This window comes from Channa argus, chromosome 14 (assembly GCF_033026475.1).
Source record: "Channa argus isolate prfri chromosome 14, Channa argus male v1.0, whole genome shotgun sequence".
NCBI lineage: Eukaryota > Metazoa > Chordata > Actinopteri > Anabantiformes > Channidae > Channa > Channa argus.
The window spans coordinates 22,567,930-22,592,664 of NC_090210.1; the positions used below are offsets into that span (position 1 = coordinate 22,567,930).

General features: G+C 39.7%; 2 protein-coding genes and 1 pseudogene across 2 annotated transcripts; 1 reads left to right on the forward strand and 2 right to left on the reverse strand.

Moving 5' to 3' along the window:
- Positions 1-1,195: 1,195 nt before the first annotated feature.
- Positions 1,196-13,580, reverse strand: stard3nl (STARD3 N-terminal like). The gene is made up of 9 exons (XM_067528861.1): positions 13,427-13,580; positions 9,135-9,496; positions 5,519-5,596; positions 4,849-4,926; positions 4,705-4,758; positions 4,130-4,247; positions 3,553-3,651; positions 2,916-2,983; positions 1,196-2,828 (listed from the first exon to the last, which is right to left on the reverse strand). The coding sequence occupies exons 2-8, from the start codon at positions 9,336-9,338 to the stop codon at positions 2,919-2,921; spliced, it is 696 nt and encodes a 231-aa protein (XP_067384962.1). The 5' UTR covers positions 9,339-9,496; positions 13,427-13,580; the 3' UTR covers positions 1,196-2,828; positions 2,916-2,918.
- Positions 13,581-13,719: 139 nt separating this feature from the next.
- LOC137140562 (E3 ubiquitin/ISG15 ligase TRIM25-like) lies at positions 13,720-15,620 on the forward strand (annotated as a pseudogene).
- Positions 15,621-16,501: 881 nt separating this feature from the next.
- On the reverse strand, positions 16,502-21,441 carry LOC137140561 (tripartite motif-containing protein 16-like). Its single transcript, XM_067528860.1, has one exon. It carries the CDS (start codon positions 20,929-20,931, stop codon positions 19,258-19,260), a length of 1,674 nt encoding a protein of 557 aa, XP_067384961.1. The 5' UTR covers positions 20,932-21,441; the 3' UTR covers positions 16,502-19,257.
- Positions 21,442-24,735: the final 3,294 nt, after the last annotated feature.

Here is a 24,735-nt window from a genome sequence, read left to right on the forward strand (position 1 = left end):
AACAATGCGAAGGTTTTTTTTTTTTTGTAGGACCTAGTTGAAGTAGAAATGTACAGTAATAACAGACTACAGCTAAGAAGACTCTGTTTGGACACGACGTTCCTTTGTGTCCCTCAGAGTGAACGTAGTCCGTGATCCTCCTATTCCCGCCACAATGCAGCGAATAAGCAAAGGTGACACGTGGTTTCAGTAGTCGACATGGGAGAGACGGTAGATACGTCACACGATGTTCCATATTCATATAAAGTGTAGAAAACACAACTAGCTCCTGTTGATCTGTTCAGTGTTCGTGAAGCACTGAGATGCTTAAATCCTCTGTTTCTCTGTGGCCACGTTTCACTTTCAAACTGCTCTTTTCAGTTTGTGACGCCCCTGGTCGGCTGGTGTCGCCGTTTGACGTCGCATACGACCCCGAGAGATGAAATGTTGAGTCCGTCTTTCTGGCGGCTGTTAAGAAAACAGGCCCAAACCCTGTAACTTGTGAAAACTAATGTAAGATTTACAATCTCTTTTCGACAAAAAGATCCCATTAAGAAAACGAATCTATCAGTGTGTGAGTTTGTCTCTGATGTCTCAGACTTCCCCACTTTGTCTGAAGTTTCACCTTTAAATATCTGGGAACAACGTGCTAAAACAGATGTTCAGTGTCCAAACTAACAGGAGGACACTGTGCATTTGTTGGGGATCTACTTTCTGTAGCGGAATCATCCACATTTTGTGCTGTACTTTGTGTTTGTGGCACCAGGACGGTGTTTGTGGGATTGAGTCGATAAATGTTTGTGTGAGAGAAAACTGTGGCTCATTATGCCCCAGAGGTTTATCGGGTTCAAAATGACCTTATCAGCATTAAACGGACTGCAGTATTTTGGACATTGTTTTTAAATATCCTGGAATCAAAACATAGTTTAGCAATAAATGACCAGAAAAAACCCATCTAAGCAAACTTTTTATGCCGGTGGGCTCAATATTTCATCTGTATGTTGTCTATGAAGCCACCGACGTGTTGGTTAACCTGTTGACACCAGCTCCAGGATTTTATTTCCTTTTTGCCCCTCGTCACTTCTTTCACCTCCTTAGGACAGAGCGAGTTGTTTACCTCCACGTGGTGTTTTATGTATCATTTCCACCCTGTAACTATAGACAAAGAATGAATCTGGATCTGTATGAGCTTGTTTGGACAGAGGTAGGTTAGGAGTTTACCTTCTTTTTTTTTTTATATCAGTATTACATTTATTTCAAAAGAACAGTGTTTTTGACTGAAAGGCCGCACTGAACAGAGGCAAATGTAGATTTGTGGAGACACTGTTTACTGATGCCCTGGGTACTTGACTTCCGCCAATAAAAATGTGAAAAATAATAAAAGACTATTACACAAACTGCTGGTTTGTGGGTTTAATTGTGTGTAAATGTCAGTGGGTTTAGAGCAGCTGTAAAGTTGACATGTTGCCCTCTGGTGGTTGAACATAAAAAAAAAACAAATGGTCAACAAAGGAATCAGACAGTGAAGTTAAATCACTACCAAAAACTCAAGGTTGATATTAAAGACAACACGTTCTGTGTTTGTGTATTTAGTTTAATCTTTTTAGTATCGGACTTGTTTGTTGGTCCAATGTAATAAACACTAAATTGTTTCTTTATAGAGATAAAATCTTATTGTAACTAAAATAAGCAGTTTAGTTTTTTTTCTGAAAATACGTTGAATTATTTCACTTCAGCTTTTCTTTAAAGTGCCTCCATTATATTTTTGGGTTCCATCTTTGCAGTATCTCAGGACTATTTGGGGGAACGTCTTTAAATCTGGCATAAACCTTGAATTGATTAGATTTTGATAACATTCCCATTCTTCTGAAAGCAGCAATATCCTCGAATAATGTTTTCCAATTTAACACAAATTCCCTAAGAGACTTGAGGATGATTTGAAAAGAAGAAAAACCCAAAAAGGAACAACCACATAACATTTCACATTTTAATGATTCTATTTTACAGAGAAGCTTTTTCATAAAAACAAATCGAGTGGGTTGGCAAGGCATGCATAAAGATATGTACACTTTTAGACCCCCTCCCCCCACATCCAGCGCCAACTGCTCATACAGTGCAGAATTCCCATCCTTCATGTTTAAATGCTGCAGATTTATGGCTCATTTTGTTTTTTGGGTATGATACTTAACACTCATTTAAAAGCAAACAGTATTTTTTAAATCTCTAGCATATTGTTCCAATGCTCCATGCAAGTTGACTCAGTGCCTTTTAAGACCTGGAAGTAAGAGTCAGTTATAAATGCAGTAAATTGTAAATGTCTGCTATGAACCTAAAAAAATCCTTTTCTTTAGACGGAGTCTGTGAAGGTATTTTCTTTTTACAGGGACTTCAAATCCAAGCATGTGGAAAATATTAAACTAAAAATAAAGATGGACATAAAAAAAAAAAAAAAAAAAATTTGAGCTCAAAGAAAAAGTGTCAACTTGTATAAAAACGTTAGATACTGAAATTTATTGAAAATGATTATAATTTTATTCAATCCAATTCTCACGTGTGGCAGTTTTCTGTATAAATATCAGTTATGAATTCTTAAAAGTCCAGAGTTTCCTAAATGTGAAAAAAAAACCTAACAAAAAAAACAAAACTCTGAGACCAACCACAAGGATTGAAATTGCTTTACAGGTGTCACTCTTCTTATTTCCGTGCACGTGCAGAAGAAGGCTGATTTCAGAAAGTGAGGTGCAGTAGTACAAAAACTGCTTTGAAACATAAAAACTAAAATGGCAGCACGTGTAAGGCAGAACTTTCCCCTCAGAAGCACAGCGAGAGCAGGAAGGCATCTTTCGATCCTGCAGAGAACAGAACACAGATGCATCACGCTTTCTAATCATCCTTTAAGAGTGAAGTGAGAGGTTACAACAGAGATCAACACTTACCTGTTAAGTCACCTTCTGAAGGAGCCCTTTTTCTGGATCATGTTTATCATCCAGTTCCTCATCAGAGTCTAAAGACAAGACAGAAACGAGGCCGTGTAGCCAAGCGCTAATTAGCTTAGCATAAACTGGATTAAAAAGGAGACGGCTACAGTCTACAGTCACAGCCTGGCTCAGTCCAAAGGTAACAATCTACTAAACAGCACCTCTAACAATCACTAACATTTGTTTACAACTACCAACTGATGGAAGCAGCAAGCTAATCGTCGCAGCTATTACTGTAGTTACAGTAGCTTTTTAGAAATGTCAGCCTGCTGCAACAGATCAAGCAGCTGAGATGCAGTTTAAACTACTGTAGGTGTATTTCTGCAGTAATTCATTTATCACATTTAGTTTTAATAGTTTATTAACAATGCAACACATTTTTAAGCCTATATATTTATTTCTTAATTATGAACTTGGGCACAAATAAAATGTAAACATCGTCATGGCTTAATCCCTTGTGGGGCAACTGAGTAAATAAATGAGTGGATGCTTTAATGGGCTAAAACATATAAAAAGTATCAGTCTGGTTTTCTAAATCTGGACCAGACGTGAATCAATTAAAAAAAAAAAAAAGTCTGCTGCAGGAGAAACCGACCTGCCAAAGACTCTGGTGGAGAGTAGAACTGGCCCTCAGACATGGGACCTGGATTCATGAGGGGAGGTCCCTCTGCAGCGACAACCAAAGACCGATATCCTAAAAAACAAAAAAATCCAGACACAATAACCTAAGTAATGATCTGCGGTACTGGTCACATAAAGATTAAATAATTTTATTCTAAAAATAATCTTTCATAATATATTATTAATAGTAGTAGTAATACTGGTAAGGCACTACTAGTGATACCAGTATGGCAAATGGTAGCAGTAGTTGTTACAAGAGTAGTTGTAGTTCTTTGCAACAGGTTGCAGTAGGAATATTTTTATACTATTGGCAGAACTATAGCAACATTAAATAAAAAGTAAGAAATACAATAGTAAAAGCAAAAGGATAGTGGTATTGTCACTAGCAGTAGTATAAGTACAAGATGAATAGTATTAGTAGTAGTAATAATAATAATACTTTCCTGGTCCCTGAGGGAAAAGTGTTGTTTGACAGCTGCACACATGATGGCGTCATGAGTAACAGTAGTAGTTAAAATACTGAGCAAAATGTCAATTATACTGTGACTCACTGTTTTCATCTTCAGCCTCCTGAGGCAGAACTTTAAAGTCAAGCAGCCATGTTTCTATCCAGGCCAACACGAAGGAGATGATGGGCAGCAGGTACCCGAAGGCCCCCTGAGACAGCAGCTACACACACACACACACACACACTTAATATTTAGTACATCAGTAAATAATTAAAAAACAGAATTTGATCTGATTTGAATGGGAATATCAAGTTCTACACAGACACACTTTACTTTGTACACTGCTGCAAAACAGAAACTTTTAGAAACGGGTTAAACTTAGCACAAATTATTATTATACTGTATAAAAAAAAATGTTCCCTTGTATTGTTGTATTGGCATTATGTGGTTGAACATGTTCACATTTATTACAAAAATCAACAACAACAAAAGCAGTAAATTAAATCATATTTCGTTCTGTAATTCTTAGACGTTTCCTAAGTTCAGACTGATGCTGCTACACACTCAGTTACCAGCAGGTGGAGTAAAGAGCAGCATCCACCTCTGAGCACAATATTGAGGATATTTTCTAAACGACAAACTGAAATATCCTTTTCGAACTCTCTTTACACTCTTACCTTGGACACAATGACTTTAACGATGAGGAAACCAGAGCTGACTGCAGTGGTGATCTGTCCAAACACAGAAAAACACTCAGGATGCAAATGTGGAATCGTTCACGTGGAACAGATATCTGAGCAAAACAAAACAGGCAGACTTACAGCGATGGCCCACCAGTGGCGGAGCCTGCACACAGCGTAGGCCAAGATGAGGACGGCAAACCTGAACACGGCCAGAAGCTGGGGAAAATGAAAAAGTGTGAATTTTCTCTGTCTTTGCATGAATACGAACGACTTAGACATGAAACTACATAAAGAGGAAACAGATTAAACAAGTGAGACAAAAAAAAATCCTAAAAATAAAGAAAAATGATCCCATTTTCAATATGTGAGTGGCAAAAGTATGTGATCAGTTCCTCAGAGGTGCAGTCAGTTTAATCAGAGATGTTTAGGTTTTAGGTCTCATTGGTTTAATCTGGTTCCCTTTATTGGGTTTTATGACTTGCATAAAAACCAGGTCATTTTTAGGTCATATTTATTCAGAAAGAAAATTCTTTTAAGCACCATTGTGCAAATATCTGCGTGTGTGATCGACCCCAGAAAGGAAGAACCCATGCTAATGGGAGTCCTAAGAAAGTGTGTGTGTGTGTGTGTGTGTATGAGACAACTTAAACTGAGTTCTAGACAAGGACAAGTTTCCTCACAGAGTTATTAGCACACAGGATGAAGACATTGCACTTTCTCGTGTTTGTTAGGGCTGAATGCAAAGAGACAGCATGTGTGAGACACGTGTTGGAACACAAAATAAAATGAGTAGTAAGAAGGTTCTCACAAAGATGTCGAAGAAGGAGGCCTTGTAGTTGTATTCCAGGACTTCTTTAATGAGCTGCTTCGGAATGCTGCCCTTCACCTGTCGCACAAAGTAGGCATCAAATAAATTCCTCTTACATTTGTAATTACTAATAACTAAAAGCAATGTGGGCGGAAGTATATGGGCGACAGCATCGGTGTACAGAAGCATAAAATTACAGTAAGGTAACTGTTACAGCTGAAGTCTTAAGATTTAAAGGCACGTTTGATTTCTGCTATCAGGGGTAGTGTTTTCTTCAGGAAGGGGAGCTCACCTGGATACGATCTCACCACAAAAGACACTGTGGCACCTGAAATCCAAACTATGGCTCTTGCTTGACTGGATCGCGTTTACTCAGCTGCTTCATCAGCTCCTCTGGTATTCTGAGCGGAATGAAGGGCCACTTGTTGAAACTTAGCTCTGCTATTTCCAACAATGATCTATTATGTGTTTATGAACTCTGTATCCTCTGCGGGGAATCGTTCTGATTCTAATGCACATGAGGCCAGTGTACGGGTCTTAGAGGTTATTAGGTCCTGATATGACCTATGGTAGAGCTGCATCTTCAGATTTAGTCTGCCAACAAAAACAAAGCACACTCTCTGGAATGGAACAAAAAGCTCGTTTAGCTTTAAAAAAAAAAAAAAAAACACTTCAGTTTTTAATATAACACATAGAAAAGTAATAGATTGTGTTTTTTTTTAATAAAAACTCCGTAATCAGTGTTATGATACAGACATTACTTTCTATCATCAGAACAAAGACAGTTTGGTTTGTGAACCAACACCTGCTGCTATCAGACTCCATAACCTACATCAATGCTCCTAGCAAACTCAAATATTAAAATAACTACAGGCTGATCTGCTTATTAATGTGTGGTTCTATTGTGTATGTTACTATACGTTATGGCTTAATCGTCTTGTAGGTATTTTTACATTTACACGCCAACACGAGCAGCTAAAAGCAGTAAACTCGCAGTAATTGCTAAATGTCAGCATGTTAATATTGTCACTGTGATCACAGCTGCAATGAATAATAATTTAAGGGTCTGATTATGCTCTTTTGCCGATAACAAATCATTTGTACAGAACAAATGATTTGTTGATCATTTGTTCTGTATAAATGTCAAATAACTGTCAAAAGCATTTGTCATCACAATTTACGGATCTGATCAAATCTTCTTAAGTTTTGTTTTCTTGAAACGACATGAAGATCCAAAAATATAGTTGCCTATTAAACTGTCGATCAACTAATTGCGACAGACTGCACAGATAAACAGCTGGCTGAAGACTTTCTGCGACAGTAAAGAGACGCTGTGTCTGAACAGAACATGAGTTAGGAGCAGCTAAAAGATCCTAACTGGCTAAATCCAGCTGCTCGCATACGGATCCTCTCTTGATAACTTGCTGCTATTGCAAAGCAGATGTTCTTTTATTGCAGCGGCTCTGCGAGGCAAGAACTCTGTCATTGTAAAAGGTGTCACCGCCATGTGATATCTATGTTAATTCAGTGACGGACATGAGAACAGGCCAAACTTGTTTTACGTAAGGTTAAACTTTTCCCTGGCTCTTACTGGGCATAGCCATAGATCTTTTGTGAGGGAGCCTCTGGCCTGAGCAGGTCCAAACGCTTTGTGTCAGCTTCATGAGCTGCATTCTTCCAGCTGTATCATTGCTGATTGATGATGTGATGAGTTTTTATCACCATATTATCATATCCCCATCAACTGGCTCGTGAAAAGCGAGCTGTGCCAAAGTCAACATGTCAGGCACATTCATATCTTTTAAGAGCAAAGAAAAAATGAACTTTTACGTGACTAAACACTGGAAGACATACTGGAAGCATGACTCAAACCGAGTAATAACCAACATTATTCTGCTGAGATCTGGTGCTAGAAGGAAAATATACAAGATTGTAGGAAGCAACTGAGCCCACATCATGAGCCAACATTGTGGGCGACTGTGGCGCAGGAAGGTAGAGCGGTTGTCCACCAATCTCACAGTTGTTGGTTCAATCCCCGGCTCCTCCGGTCACATGTCGAAGTGTCCTTGAGCAAGACACTGAACCCCAACTTAGCTGCTCCCGGTGAGTGTTGGCCAGCTGCATAGCAGCTCCCCCATCGGTGTATGAATGTGTGTTTGATTGTGAGTGTGAATGGGTGAATAAGAAGCAGTGTAAAGTGCTTTGAGTGCCAATAGGTAGAAAAGCGCTATATAAGTGCAGAACATTTACATTTATCACATCTGGGTTTCGATCCCAAACAGGTCTGAGAAGTCAACTTCATGAATATGAGCAGGAGTGTGGTTCCAAATACATTCATGTTAATAGTGCGAGTATCTCTGCAGGAAATGCTGTTTCACAGCTCGACCCTGGCTCCGCTGCATGTGGAGGATTCTGGGAACATGTGGTGCAATAACCATCACTTCCTCATTTGGGAGGACAAAGTTCAACAGATCACCGCAGCACCTGATCTACTGTACGTCTGCGTGGCCCTGACACAAAATCAAAGGCAAACATTTAACCATTAACTCAATTTGAGTGTAGTTAACAAGACTGTGGCAACTGTGCTGGTATGTTGTCATGTAAAATCAAACCCAGTCCCGGAGACATTTCCCCTTTGGTATGTCCCCATGCCAGCCAGAGACAGGTTCAGACTTTCTACGCTATTTTCTGTCCGAGCAAAAAAGGTTATTTTATTGTTTACGCAAGATTTAAAAAAAAAAATATTCTCTTCAGGTTTCAGAGACACTGTATCTGAAGAAAGTCTCCTCATTTTTTTCCTTCATCAAAAGTAGCAGGTTGACATTTGTGGATTTTGGCCATAATTTCAGCTTTGTTTTCTATGCAAACAACAGCCAAACTATCGAGATGACCATTATCCTTAGCTGCACTTTTTAGTAACGAAACATGGGACGACCTAAAATGACATAATACAATCTGCACTGTGTGCTGACTTTTACATTTAGCTTAAAAAAAAAACACGACTGTGTATCTACAGAGTGGCAGGAGTATTCACACTTCATGTGAGCAAGCTCCAGGGTCTGTTCACAGTCCTAAAATTGCATTTGTTCATGTTCATGTCTAAGGCATCACACCCTGGAAAACGCCATTTCCATGAGACATTTGTTTTGTTAGTAGGGTGGGGGACCAGAACATTCAAAAAGGGCAACTGACCTTCGATAAGTTATAGATCACTCAACAGATGGCAAAGCTGCTCGATCTTCTCTGACAACAAGGTTGGGTAGTCACTTCCTCATAGTGTATTCTCACATCCAGCCTTATTGTTCCAGCTCCCAAGGTTTAAAACCAAAATAACTTAGAAAATGCTTGAAGCTCTCATTTAAATTGCATTTATTTCCCCTGAGCTCTTCAGTATCGGTTTGCTGTAAATGCTTGGAAAGTAGAGACTGGCTTTCTCTCTTCAAAACCTAAATGTAGCCATTTCAAATCCACGCAACCATTTTTAGCCATGTTTCCTGTAGGTAATGAAATACCTAAATATTACTAGCTCTGCATTCGCTTTTGATGAAACTACAAATCGAATGATTTGTCCCCTTCAGTATCTGACAGGTATCCACAACACAAACACACGACTTACATTGAGCTCTATGATCCAGAGCAACGTGATGAACAAGAGGTCAAAGGTGACAAAGAGGCAGAAAGTCCTCCGTACATCAGAGATGCACTTCTTCTCCCCGGCTTCGTACGACTCCCCCCTCACACAGATGGGCATGGTGTTGACAGACCCCCTCCCTGTAGCAGCCAGGAGCGAGTCGGAGATGCTGCTGCGTTGGCTGTCCATCGCCGACCACGCCCTCCAGACAGGGTCTGCCCCCCCCCTCTGCTCGGCCTTCAAAAAGGTGGACTCGGTCAGCGGACCAAAGGGGTCATTGGAGCAGCAAGCTGGGCCGTTTCAGTAGACGTGGACTTAATCTGCGGAGCTGAACGGCATTACTGCATCTGAAGGGAAGATGAGGGAAAGCATGAGATATTTATCTCACATTTCCTGTTTCTCACCGTTTACAAATTCCATTAAAAAAAATATTGTGTCAGTCTGTATCTCAGTGCTTTGGGACTTCTATACGCATCAAACCACTGAACGCGTTAAACTTTGATAGACAGGAGGTAATGGTGCATTTGTGTGGGGCCATTTTAATCCACATTTGGTTTTCTATGAGGATGTGGAGCAGCAAGATTGTGTATTTGACATTTACTCACTTGTGTGTGTCTGTGTGTGTGTTTATAGAAAAATAATTACATTTCCCAGAAGCTTTCAAATTCTTGTTTTGTCCAAATAAAAGTCACTCGGTTATTATTACAGAAGACTAAGAAAAACATGAAACATTCCAATCTGACGGTGCTAAAATTTTCCTGAAGCCCGAGAATTTTTAGCACATTTGTTTAAAAACAATTTCATTTGCACATTTTTCATTTAACTAAAACTTCTAGAGTCAGCCACAATATGAATTGTAATAACTGTAGCAAAAACAGCAATAATGAGAAGAAATTTGTAAAAAACTACAAGGGGAAGCCAGAAGAGAAAAAAGGATTTGAGAAATTTGAACTTTTGACCATGAGTACCAGAGGTAACATAAATGGAACACACGGTTTCCACAGCAACAACACCTTTAGGTCAACAAGCTGTCTCCACCTGGTTAAAACTCTGCACTTTCCTTAAATTTTGGACATAAATAGCGTTATGAAACTTTTATTTTTGTTTATTTCCATTTTCCCCCCTCAAAAGAACATTGCAAAAATCATTGTTTCATGACCCAGATAATAACACAGCGACTGTCCGCATTGCCCTTGGCCTCTATTAACAATGGAGGAAGCTGTACCTCTGAATTAACAGCAAGTCGCTCTAATACAGAGCCACTCAACAAAGTAAGTGCAAACGTTTTGGTTCCAGCATATTATATTATATTATATTATATTATATACACTGCTTTTGTGGCTGCACCTTAGCTCCTGATTTTTTAGATTTTACTCTTGAGCGAGACAACAGCTTTTTTTTTTTTTTTTTTTTTTAATCTAACAGTGCCTCCATTTTCTAGAATTAAGAAACCTCACTAAGAAGCGGTTAAAAGATTTTCAAAAGGGGGGACAATTTTTCATGAGGACAACAGTAGGAACAGTTAAGCTAACGGTCAAAAATGATGTCAGTGTGATCTACACGCAAAAAAAAAAAGAAAAAAGAAAAAGAAAAAAAAGAATAGCGTCACATGAAAAGGAAGGGAAAACGCACACACACACACTACCAGGAGGCATCTGAATAACTCCCCCGAAACTAAAACTGATACCTAGTTTCGTCTTTACATGGTCCGAAGCTTTTACAGTGTGTTTACACACACCCACACACACAGCCACCAAAGCTCAAACCCTAAAAGAGTTTACTTTGGGTCATATTCAGAGTTTTTGAAATGATTCATGTTTCCGGATTCAAGAACCTGTTTACTTGGGTAACTATAGGATGTTGATTTGTCCTGGAAACTTTTACTTCCAAATGTCTAAAACACTGGACAGTGCAAAGCCAGTGGTGCAGGGTTATAGGAGGGACCTCTTGGCCTTGGGATTTCTATAAGGATCTATGGATACAACATAATATCCAAAAGAAAAAGAAAACAGAAACCTGTGCAGCACAACTGTGTTCCTTAAAAAAATATTTGTATATTAGAGCATTTTGCTTTTTTTCAATTTTCCCTGAGTGAATGTGAAAAATCACGTGGACATTTCTGCTTCTCTGGTCAACAAACCGTATTGTAGGATAAAACTGGGCTATGAGGAGCTTCTTGTTTTTTAGCCAGCACAGATTGTCACTGTTGCTGGCCCAGTAAAAAACACGAGGTCTGATTATTTGGCACTAACGAACATTAATTCACTGACCTAAACCGATGACAAGCTAAAATAAAATGTGCTGTTGGTGGTGTGGGCGTTTTGTGCAAACCAGTGGAGAAATGCTTCAACACAACACCACTGATTGTTTATATGAGGTAAGAGGCAAGACGCTCACAAGCAGTAGCTCCCACCGAGTTTATAAATCATGTGAAGCCTTTAAAAGGGGAGACAATTGCTGGAAATAATGAAAATTGCTTCCGTTTCCTGTTTATGTGCTTGATAAAATGTGTGGGGCCATGCTGTAACTCTTACTTTGTAACCAGTTTAATTCCTTTGCTGGTGCCGTGATGGGGTGTGAGCTTTAAGCAGCAGTTACCTGCCAGAGGATGATGGGAACACAGGTCTGACTGGTTATAGAGAATAGGAATTGGAATGTGTATTACACTGAAATGGGACATTGAAGAAATGTCAGACAGTCAGATGAGCAGAAGTGCAGAGTTTATTACAACGCCATCCTTTGTTAGGGCCGCACCTACAGATCGTTTTCCTTTGTCATTTATCTGCCAATTTTTTAGCGATTATTTAGTTGCATATAGATGTATATAAAGTAGGGAGAAGTGTGGATGATACGGTTTCTCACATCCCAATATGAGGTTTTCAAATTGCTTGCTTTGTTCAACAAACAGACCAAAAAGAAAAGAAAAACAAATCTGTTTATAAATCACCCGACATATCAAATCTCATACTTTGGAAGCTTTAACCAACAAACATTGTGAATTCTTGTTTGAGAAAAAGAATCAACCCAATGAACAACTCACCAATTATCAAATTAGTTTAGTTGATCAACAGAGAAATCATCCCGTCACACTTTGGTGAACTTTTGACAGAAGTAATTCCATTTTAGCGAACTGTAAAGCACTCTGACTAAAATTAACCGTTTTAATCATAAAAATAACTGCAACACAATAGACACTGTGGTGCCATATGATGCTCAAAAGAATTTCAGAAGCAAAGAAAAAAATCCTGACTCAAAACACTGAACCTTTCACTTTTCTGGTTTCAGAAAGCTGCACAGGCCCTAAGGTGAAATATACACACCTTTGTGTATCCAGCTTTCTGATCACAGCCATGACATGAAGATGTGTACTGATCAAACTAATTGGCAGGTTACAGACATGACTTTGGGTTCTGGGTTTCTTTTTTTTTATTGGTGACAATTTTTACACCATATGAGGAATCAAACAAAATAAGAGAAGAAATTATATAAAAACTAAAGTAAAATAAGAAAAAATGATTATTGGTTGCAGTCTAATGTGAAGGAGCTAAATTCAACAGACTGATAAATACTAAAACTTTGTCGACCCTGACACAAAGCGTGAGCCCAGAAATGACTTCGGTTTCCTGGATGACCCTTAAAGTCCACACACACCTGCACCAACAGGTGAGCAGAAAGTCAGATAAAGCTCCGGTCATATAAAGGAAGAGCTGAAAATACATTTTAAGTGAGTGTAATGAGTTAAAACCAGATTATCACGGTTACATGCTCGTTTTTGGATTTTCTAAAATTCTAACGCACGTGGCCTGAAATATGATCCAAACTCAGCATTTGATACTAACAGCTCGTAAAAAGCCGTTAGGCTCTGCGGCTCTGACGCCATTTAGCTACAGCAGCTGTCCAAATAACGATGGTAAGGGGCTAACTAAACACCCCGGATCAAAACATTGCCCCTGCATCACATGCCCGCTCAATTAAAATCACCTAATCATCCCAAACTGCAGCAGAAACCGAAAGTGCATTAAAAAAGGCGACAGATGGGCCAACAACAACAAGACTACACGGACAGATACTTTAGCGTGAACCTGAGCGCTGTGGCCGAGATTACAGTCAAATACGGAACAGAAGATGGAATAAAACGAAAGAAAAACACCGGTGCAGCTGTGACAACGTACGAAGAAGAATAACAGTTAGCAAGACAACTGCCGTTAGCCAACAGGTTCGCTAACAGTCATGTTCTTAGCCCGGTTTTTAAAAGTCTCCATCATGTCTCGTCTTACCTTTCTAACTCGCTCCTCTTATGGGGGTTTAGCTTTCTGAATCCGCGCTCGGGTGTTTTCAGTGAGCCAAATAAAATCCTCCACCCAGCACGCAAATCATCAGTTTCCCCCTGCGTCTATTCACACAGGGCGGAAGTAGGCAGAACATTTAACACCTGGCGCGAAGGATTCTGGGATACGGAGTCCTACACTGGACTCAGCTGACGCAGCGCGGTCCGTGCGCCTCCTCTAGCGTTTATGTTTGGCTACACGTAAAGTGTGGATTCTTCAAGGAAAAATGGCGTGTGCTTTATATACAGGCAAATGATTTACAAAGTGCATTAAAACGAAGGAATGAGCTTTCTGCACTTTCTAAAGTCTCCCACACTCAAGATGTCTCTTAACACGCAACTTTTGTGTCTGATCGTCCTCTTTTTTGTTTTATTTGCGTCTTTTAAGCTCTATGACTTTGGTTTATGGGCTCCTTGTGTTTCTGATGGTGAGATCAGGGTTGCTGATCTGTAGCATTCATGTCCGGTGAAATTCACATGACTAATTTGATTATCATTCATCTAACAGTAACACCTTTATGTCAAACTTACGCTTTGAATTTAACCTGCTATCTAAAAATATTAATAATTATAATGATCAAAACTACAAAGACTACAGCAAAAATGTATATTTCTACTAATATTTTAAATCAAAGGGCTTTTTAAACAGAAGACCCAATTGCTATCTCTAAATCTAGGCATCCTAAAAATAAGTTACACTTTATATTTATGGTAACGGTAACAATGAGATCTATTGCGAAAAGAAAAAAAATCTAATACACATTATCTCTGAAACAATGCCTGAAACTCCTCCCTCTTCCTTCTACTCTCAAACACTGTGGGCTTCAATCGTCCATTTTTTTTCCATGTTCCCTCCTCTTCCGATCTACAGTTTGAGGATGGGTGTAACCAAGATGTGGTGAAGTGTGAGAGCTGACATTCCCCATTCACTGCAGAAACACATGATGTTGAGCTCAGAGCTTAAACTAGTTTATGTTCTAAGTAAGTGAAACTAAAACAGGCATTATCACGGATGTTGAAATGGCGCAGAAAGGAGTTCAGCTGGACGAGGAAACAATTTCTTGTTCGATCTGTCTGGATGTACTGAAGGATCCAGTGACTATTCCCTGTGGACACAGTTACTGTATGAACTGTATTAAATGTTTCTGGGATCTTGAGAATGAGAAGAAATTTCACAGCTGTCCTCAGTGTAGACAGACCTTTACACTGAGACCTGTCCTGGTGAAAAACACCATGTTAGCAGGTTTAGTGGAGGAGCTGAAGAAGACTGGACTCCAAACTGCTCCTGCTGATCACTACTATGCTGGACCTGAAGATGTGTCCTGTGATTATTGTACTGGGAGAAAACTGAAAGCTGTTAAGTCCTGTCTGGTTTGTTTGGCCTCTTACTGTGAGAAACACCTGCAGCCTCATTATGATGTAGCACAGTTAAAGAAACACAAGCTGGTGGAGCCCTCCAAGAACCTCCAGGAGAACATCTGCTCTCATCACGATGAGGTGATGAAGATGTTCTGCCGTACTGATCAGCAGTGTATCTGTTATCTCTGCTCTGTGGATGAACATAAAGGCCACGACACAGTCTCAGCTGCAGCAGAAATGACTGAGAGGCAGAGAGAACTCGAGGGGAGTCGACAACAAATCCAGCAGAGAATCCAGGACACAGAGAAAGATGTGAAGGTGCTTCAACAGGAGGTGGAGGCTCTCAATCGCTCTGCTGAGGAAACAGTGGAGGACAGTGAGAAGATCTTCACTGAGCTGATCCGTCTCATGGAGAAAAGAAGCTCTGAGGTGAAGCAGCAGATCAGATCCCAGCAGGAAACTGAAGTGAGTCGAGTCAAAGAGCTTCAGGAGAAGCTGGAGCAGGAGATCACTGAGCTGAAGAGGAAAGATGCTGAGCTGGAGCAGCTCTCACACACAGAGGATCACAACCACTTTCTACACAACTACCCCTCACTGTCACAACTCAGTGAATCTACACATACATCCAGCGTCAACATCCGTCCTCTGAGATACTTTGAGGATGTGACAACAGCTGTGTCAGATCTCAGAGATCAAATACAGGACATTCTGAGACAGACATGGACAAACAGCTCATCACTAGTGACTCAATTGGATGTTTTACTGTTAGATCCACAAGCAGAACCAAAGACCAGAGCTGGATTCTTAAAATATTCATGTGAAATCACACTGGATCCAAACACAGCAAATGAAAATCTGTTATTATCTGAGGGAAACAGAAAAGTAACAGTGATTAATCAACAACAGTCTTATTCTCATCACCCAGACAGATTCATTTCATGGTTTCAGGTCCTGAGCAGAGAGAGTCTGACTGGACGTTGTTACTGGGAGGTGGAGTGGAGAGGGACAGGAGTTTATGTAGCAGTTACATACAAGACAGAAGTCAGCAGAAGTGGGAGCTATAATGAATGTGGATTTGGACGCAATGACAAATCATGGGCACTAAATTGTCACCAAAATAATTATTATTTTTGGTTCAACAAAATTAAAATTCCAGTATCGGGTCCTCAGTCCTCCAGAATAGGAGTGTACCTGGATCACAGAGCAGGTATTCTGTCCTTCTACAGTGTCTCTGAAACCATGACTCTCCTCCACAGAGTCCAGACCACATTCACTCAGCCTCTACATGCTGGACTACGTTTTTTTTATGAATGGGGAGACAGTGCTGAGTTTTCTGAACTAAAGACAAAAGTCATTTAAAGGTGATGGCTTAAAAATTGAAATTTACTTGCTCAGAGCAACCAGTTTTATTTTTAACATTGATCAGCACTTGATGAGTTCTCCATGCTGGTGTCTTTTTGTAGTCATGCCGGAGGACGTCACTGCTCAAGTTTTAGACATTTGTTCTAATGAAAATCTAATTGTGTCTTTATGCACAGTTTTCGGTTCATGTTTGTGTTGTTGCTTCTCTTCCACTGCACGGACTTAAACATAGACATCTTTATCACAGACATTTTGTTCTCATTACTTGTAAATGTAATAATTTGTAAAGAAGAATGTCAAATGAGATATTATGTGTAACTATTATAAAAATATTCATCATAATCAAACTACAGAAAAGCTTCTGCATCTGAAAGAACAGACAAGCTACACGATTCTGGTTCAAAACAAAGTGACTGTGTGGCTGCAGTAAGTCTGTACATAATTGAATTGACCATTTTATGTAATGAATAAAGTTCTCTTTTTAAATGAGCAAAGTATTTTCCTTTGTACTTTTTCCAAGCTGATGGAGACAATTTGGAAGTACTAGTGAAGTAACAAGGGCCATTTTCTGTTTGAAACAACACAGAGCAGGAGAACATTAGTCAGCTTTCTACTTTAAAACCTTTACATTATTTCTATTAATGTTAATGTTATTTCTATTAATTAATTAAGATGATGCTTTTAACAACCAGAATTTCTATTCATTTTATTTTTAATTTTTTTAAGAAGGACACCCCATTGAGCTCAGGAATCTCTTTTGCAAGGAAGAGCTGGCCAAGACAGCAACCATACAAAATCAACATGCACAAAACACATAAAAAATGATGAATGACAGTTTTTCAAGCACAGAAACTTCTCGAGAAAAACACTGGCATTTCTCCCTCACTGCATTCTTTATGATACTCCTAACATCATTAATAGATACGAATGTATTTAGTTTTTGTTCGTTTTTTGAAGATTATTCCATGGTCATGGTGTATGATAGGAACATTATGCTTTGCCAAGGTCTGTCCGAGCCTAAGGAACATTTAAGAGCAACCACTCCATCCGTCCTCTGAGATACTTTGAGGATGTGACAGCAGCTGTGTCAGAGCTCACACATCAACTACAGGACATTCTGAGACAGACACGGACAAACATTTTCCCTGACAGACCAAAGACCAGAGCTGAATTTTACACTGAAATCACACTGGATCCAAACACAGCAAAGAAATCTGTTTTATTATCTCGGCGGAAACAGAAAAGCAACAATGCCAAGTCACTGGAGGCCTTTATATGGCTTTATAGAGATTCAATAAACGGCATCAGGTACTCAGCAGAGAGACTCCGGCTGGATGTTGTTACTGGGAGGTGGAGTAGAGAGAGATAGGAGCTGATGTTGCAGTCAGAAACAAGATTGTCAGCAGGGACGGCAATGGAAATGAATGCAGATTTGGCTGCAGTGACAAATCTTGGGCTTTAAATTGTTTCCAAAATCGTTGTACATTTTAGTACAACAGTGTCCAAACTCCGGTCTCAGGTCCTCAGTCCTCCAGAATAGGACTGTACCTGGATCACAGAGCAGGTATTCTGTCCTTCTACAGTGTCTCTGAAACCATGACTCTCCTCCACAGAGTCCAGACCGCATTCACTCTCCATTCTGGACTACAGCTTTATTACAATCGGGAAACACTGCTGAGTTTTGTGGAACCAAATTCAAAAGCAAGGAACAGGAATATCTGTTATACTTGTTCAGCTTGTTCAACACTTTAATGTTCAGTTCAATTTATTGTGCTTTTCTGGCTGTTTAGCTATAGAAAATCTCACTGGTCATGATGAAATTTCTCTAAATGAAAATGCAAATATCTATGTGCTGTAAATGTTTGATTAATATCAGTAGGACGTGTGGAGTGGAGTAACTTTTTTGGAGTGGAACCCGTTTTTCTTCCTGAAGAAGTAAAATCATCATGGTTAGAGCAGAAGAACAACTTTTTATTTCAAAACTTCTGTGGACATCTTTTTTTAACCACTTGCTCCTTTCTCTACAATTTTGTTGTATTATGCAATAAAGTCTGGTCAATTATAACCAATTCTTTATTTGTTCACAGGGGCAATACAAGACGTGCCGTTTCAAGAAAGAGTAACAATTTGTATTTTGGTCAAAATTGGATGTGAAGTTTTGACGCCCATAAGATAACAGATATTGTTTTTATTTCATTTATGCTGAAGCTTATTTTCATAAAGACTCAATCAGTCAATTTATTTTGGGGTTTCCTGTTCACAGCAGGAAGCTGTGTTTGCTATGGGGTTGAATCTATATACATCCAGACATCATGCAACTTATCCTGTGTTTGCAGCCATGTTTTTTTTTTAGAGGCTGGTACCAATAGAACCGTTCAAACCATCCGACCAGTTTTAAACTAATAAATAGTAAAGTGTGTTTTAATCAAAAAATTGCATTAAAAATACATGTCAATTGTTTTATTTGCTTGTTTTCTCCGGTTTCCCAGCCTGCAGCTGTGTATTTCTACTGATGCTGCTGCTTACAATGCAAATCATTGCACTTAGATAAAACATTAAATAAATGATGATGCTTTATTGTCAAAGCAAAGAGAATAAATTAGCTAATGTTAACTAGCTACCCACCGTTACCCTGCTTCAGACCCTCTGCACAGTAAGGAGACAAATATTCAACAAACCTTTTACATTGCAGTGAAGTTTACATATCATATAATCATCGACAGCAGAGACTTCCTCCATGTCTAATCAGAAAGAGGACAGTGTGCATCTTAAAGACACTCAGAAGCTACATCACAGGCTCAAATTTGCTTTTTCTGTTTTTGGCACCTTGGTATTCAGATGGTTGCAATCTGCAGCTTCACCACTAGATGCCAATAAAAGCTAAACACTGCACTGTAATGTGAAAGTAGCGATACATGAATAAAAATAAGATGGGATAATAAAGTGCTGACAGTTACTGTTTGAGACACAGCAACAATGAGCTCTCAGTCACTATGATGAAGACAAACATTGCTTTAAGTGAAAATGTGTATTTTAACCAAATGCAGGTAAATAACATTTCTATTTAAGATCCCAAAAAACAGCATTGTCGCCGTAGTAGGAAAACCAAAGTCCAGCATGTAGAGGCTGAGTGAATGTGGTCTGGACTCTGTGGAGGAGAGTCATGGTTTCAGAGACACTGTAGAAGGACAGAATACCTGCTCTGTGATCCAGGTACACTCCTATTCTGGAGGACTGAGGACCTGAGACTGGAGTTCTGATATTGTTGAACCAAAAATAATAATTATTTTGGTGACAATTCAATGCCCAAGATTTGTCATTGCGTCCAAACCCACATTCATTCAAGCTCCCTGCTCTGCTGATGTTCTTGTATGCAACTGCTACATAGACTCCTGTCCCTCTCCACTTCACCTCCCAGTAACAACGTTCAGTCAAACTCTCTTTGCTCAGGACCTGACAATACTTAGTAAATCTGTCTGGGTGAGTAAAATAACTCTGTTGCTCGCTCCTTAATGTTACTTTTCTGTTTCCCTCAGATAATAACAGATATTCATTTGCTGTGTTTGGATCCAGTGTGATTTCACATGAATATTTTAAGAATCCAGCTCTGGTCTTTGGTTCTGGTTGTGACAGTAAAACATCCACTTGAGTCACTAATGATGAGATGTTTGTCCATGTCTCTCTCAGAATGTCCTGTAGTTGATCTCTGAGCTCTGACACAGCTGCTGTCACATCCTCAAAGTATCTCAGAGGACGGATGTTGATACTGGTTGTATCTGTAGATTCACTGAGTTGTGACAGTGAGGGGTAGTTGTGTAGAAACTGGTTGTGATCCTCTGTGTGTGAGAGCTGCTCCAGCTCAGCATCTTTCCTCTTCAGCTCAGTGATCTCCTGCTCCAGCTTCTCCTGAAGCTCTTTGACTCGACTCACTTCAGTTTCCTGCTGGGATCTGATCTGCTGCTTCACCTCAGAGCTTCTTTTCTCAATGAGACGGATCAGCTCAGTGAAGATCTTCTCACTGTCCTCCACTGTTTCCTCAGCAGAGCAATTGAGAGCCTCCACCTCCTGTTGAAGCACCTTCACATCTTTGTCTCTGTCCTGGATTCTCTGCTGGATTTGTTGTCGACTCCCCTCGAGCTCTCTCTGCCTCTCAGTCCTTTCTGCTTCAGCTGAGACTGTGTCGTGGCCTTTATGTTCATCCACAGAGCAGAGATAACAGACACACTGCTGATCAGTACGACAGAACATCTTCATCACCTCATCGTGACGAGAGCAGATGTTCTCCTGGAGGTTCTTGGAGGGCTCCACCAGCTTGTGTTTTTTTAACTGTGCTACATCATAATGAGGCTGCAGGTGTTTCTCACAGTAAGAGACCAGACACATCAAACAGGACTTCACAGCTTTCAGTTTTCTCCCAGTGCAGAAATCACAGGCCACATCTTCAGGTCCAGCATAGCAGTGATCAGCAGGAGTAGCTTGGAGTCCAGTCTTCTTCAGCTCCTCCACTAAAACTGCTAATATGGTGTTTTTTACCAGGACAGGTCTCAGTGTGAAGGTCTGTCTACACTGAGGACAGCTGTGGAGTTTCTTACCATCCTCAAGATCCCAGTGGGTTTTAATACAGTTCAGACAGTAACTGTGTCCACACGGAATAGTTACTGGATCCTTCAGTAGATCCAGACAGATCGAACAAGTAATAGTTTCTTGGTCCAGCTGAACTCCTTTCTGCGCCATTTGCCCTTCTGTGGTAATGCTTCAACTAGTCTGAACTCTGTTTCTGTATTGACTGGGACTTGTCAGCTCTTGTACTTTACCACATTCACACCCATTTTCAAACTGTAGATCTTAAGGGGAGGGAACAAGGAAATACAACCGAGTGGAACATGCTGTGTTTGAGAGGTGGTGGTGTATTCAGGCTTTGATTCAAAGCAGCAAGAGGAGCAACTTAGGAGAGAAATAATTGTTTTAAACCCCTCATCAAACAGTAGTTCCCATTTTCCCTTTAAAATACTCATCATGTCAATCGTCCTATTTTCTTCTTGGCATCTCTTTGTTTAGATATGACTCCCTTTTTTGTATAGTTACCAGGTAGGTTCTCTTAAAATGCACTTGGATTGAACTTTCTAATGGTTACAATAATTAAAATGTATAGTCACAAGGAAAGTAATGGCACTCTTACAATATGCAGTTTTCCAAATAATTTGGTTATATAAATGTAAACCCACCTTCATCCAAAGCCACAAATACCAAAATACCCTTTTACTTAGCTGTCGGATGATGAGTTCATGTTGGTATGTAATGCAAATATACGCCGATCAGCCATAACATTAGTACCAACTGGTCATTTTAATATGTTTTTTTAATAAATGTGTGAACTAATAAATACTCATGTATCATATGTTAACCACCTGTCAGCAATAAGGTGGTTAAAATCAGTGACCTTTGACCCTTATGTTTATTGATTACTGTACATGTTTTGCCATAACTGCCACCAGTATTGTGTAAAATGCTGTTTTCTTAGTGGACTACTTTCACTTTTTTTGCAAAGTAAAATGTAGAGATTGTGCTCAGTACTTTTAATGAGCAAAAGAATTGAAGAGGTACTTGTAGTGGATATGTTATAGGTCAGTACTTGTGCTTTTACTTAAGTATTGAGTATGTGTACTTGTACCAACTCTGCACACTGTGTATCACATTTTGCTGTGTATGGAGCTGTGTAGGCCTGTTGATCCCAGTGGATTTTAATCCAGTTCATACAGTAGCTGTGTCCACAGGGAATAGTCACTGGATCCTACAGTAGATCGAGACAGATCAAACAGGAAATTGTTTGCCAGCTGAACGTCTTTGTGTGCCATTTCACTTCCTAGTGACAAAGACTAACTGAGTTTCACTTCCTTTAAACTAAATCTAGTTTGAGCTCTGAGCTAAACATGTGTTTCTGCAGTGTCCTTTGACTGTAGATCTGAAGAGAATAGAAGAAGAAAATATGTCGAGTTCAATGTGCTTAAGACCCAATAGAAAAAGTAGGAGTCATCAGACTGAATTTAACTTAAAGAAGAGGGACAGTTTAGCAACATACTGTTTCAGTCCCATTTGTTTTTTCCATGTACAATTTACTATTTAGGTGGTTGAATAAGCTCTATTAAATTTTTAGTTACTTACTTAACATAAGCAGCTGTGCTGTGGAGGTCAGGTTATCTCCTCACTGAGCTTGAGATAATCGCTCACTGTCTTTTCCTGTTTATCTTGGGTGATTTGTTTTTGTCTCTGTTTCAAACCACAACCAAGTCTACATTCACTTACCTTCACTTCCTGCTGGTCCAGTCTTCTCCTTCCTCATGCACCTGCCACTCACAACATAACCAATGTATGTACACCCCAGTGGGTCCACTCACTGCTTCAAAGACAGTGTTTGGTTCCTGGAAGGAGTGATGCATTGGATCATAGTGTGTGTCCCTGCTTGCCCTCTTTGCCAGCCCTTTAAATTGATTGATTGAACAGTTTTAAATGTTTTGAACTGTGACTGGGAATCACCTTAAATTGACAGAGCGTAGTAACTATATTTATGAGAAAGACACAGAGATGCTATCTGTTTAGGAGGTTTATTGATTGGAGAGTTGGTAAGCAAACTTTGGTAGGAAGCATTTCAAGTGGTGTGAAAAACTGAATGCCAGGAGTAAACTGCAGTTGCAGAGAATAACACACGTGTGTGTTGAACTCATCCTGTGTTTATCTTTAGGACATAAATTGCCCCGTATTTTTGTTACTTCTAAAGTGAAGCCAAAAAGCCTTTTTAGCCACATAGACAATAAACTTCATGCTAAATATCTGAGAAAATAACTATTAACTTTTAGCAGTTTAACACCATTTAATGGAGTTTTATTATAAAGCACTTCCTTAAAAACCAAAATGTGGACAAACCGCTTCAAACCACACCTTAGAATGAAGGCGCCGTCTTGTGTTGTGCATTAGAAAGTGGCTGGATGCCCCAGCAGCATGGCCCAATATGGAAAAGGGATTGTGGAGCTCCTACAACCAGTCTAACAGAAGGGTTTAAGCATACTGAGGCCAGAGTTGAGATTAGGCAGCACGAACAGTCTCAGCAGGAAGAAAGTGGAACCCAAAGGAGGCTGTTTTGCAGGCTTAGACAGCAATTAGACCAAGGAACGTAGTAGAGCAGGTCCAGCAAGGACACTGTGGCTTTGGTCCAAGCACAGCACAGCTTCCTTGAAGCAGAGCAACAGCAGCTGAGAGGAGAAAGCAGGTTGTGGACAGTCCCATAGGAGAATGTTGTAGTCGATAAAAGCTTGGCTACATCGGCCCCTCTGAGAAGTTGCAATGTCGCAATGGTGTTACAGGCCTCAAGCAAGAGTGTGTGTATATATATATATATATATATATATATATACATTTTTTTCATGTTGTTGATTCTATTGCACAAGTTTATATGCTGTAGCTAACAAATACACTGCTCCTGGAAATATAGTTCGGCGCTGTTCAATATTAATAATTCACCATAGTATGTTGTAAAGAGTACATTTGCTAAATGACTCACTGAGTGTGTGTCTGCTCTGCTGGCTTTGATTATACACTGCATCAGTAAATCTCTTACTGGTTAAATTCAGCCTGTTGGTCAATTTTCTATGTTTTACACAATATTCACAAAATATAAACAGCCTATAAAAATGAAAAAAAATCATACTAAACCGACACATAAGCCTTAACTAAACATGGATTTTAGCTACAAATGTGCAGATGCTATGAAATTGATACATAGGTACTGAAATCAAGGCCTCTTCAAAGGACAACTAACTTTATGCTATGAGCTGATCTAATACGTTCTTATCTTCCTAAACTTTCTTGAAGTTAAACCAGAAACCAGGTTTAGAAGTCCTAAGGAGCATGTTGTGGTTGGTTTACACATCCCGCAGAGACAGGAGACATTAGCTGTGTCTGTTCAATCAGACTGTTCTCTGTCTGAGAACTGGAGGCCTACGTTTTAAATTTGCGTTCACTTTGGTGAATATTCCGCTGATGGTGTAAATCTGAAACCACAATATAGACGCAGAAATACACAAGGTAACATTTTTTATTTGTTTATTTTTTATTTTTGGCTTATCCCTTAAGTTCAGGGTCACCACAGCGGATCATTGTCCACATGTTGATTTTGGCACAGTTTTTATTTTTTTTTATGCTGGATGCCCTTGCTGACGCAACCCGCCCCAGTTTCTACCGGCCTTGGATGGGCACTGCACTGCTCAGCTGGAGATGGGGATGGGCTGCTGGGGGTTCAGTGTCTTGGCCAGAGATACTTTGACATATAGCCAGGACTGAGGATCCACCACTGACCCTGTGGTCCCTGGATGACTTACCAACAGAGCTACAGCTGCCCCCTCAAAGTAACATCTTAACTCAAAAAATTGTGACGATTCATTGATGGGCGTTACATCGCAATAATTTAGCCGGTTCCCCGTGAATTCATTGAGACATTGCAAAGCAGAGGAAGAGGACTGTACCTGGAAAGCTAAGGTCCGTCCA

Coding starts and splice junctions, on each gene's coding strand:
- LOC137140561 (XM_067528860.1), bottom strand. CDS start 20,931: ATGGCGCAGAAAGGAGTTCAGCTGGACCAAGAAACTATTACTTGTTCG.
- stard3nl (XM_067528861.1), bottom strand. CDS start 9,338: ATGGACAGCCAACGCAGCAGCATCTCCGACTCGCTCCTGGCTGCTACA. Junction 4,927..5,518: donor CCTCCTTCTTCGACATCTTT/GTGAGAACCTTC, acceptor CATTTTCCCCAG/CTTCTGGCCGTGTTCAGGTT. Junction 4,759..4,848: donor GCCACTGGTGGGCCATCGCT/GTAAGTCTGCCT, acceptor GTGTTTGGACAG/ATCACCACTGCAGTCAGCTC.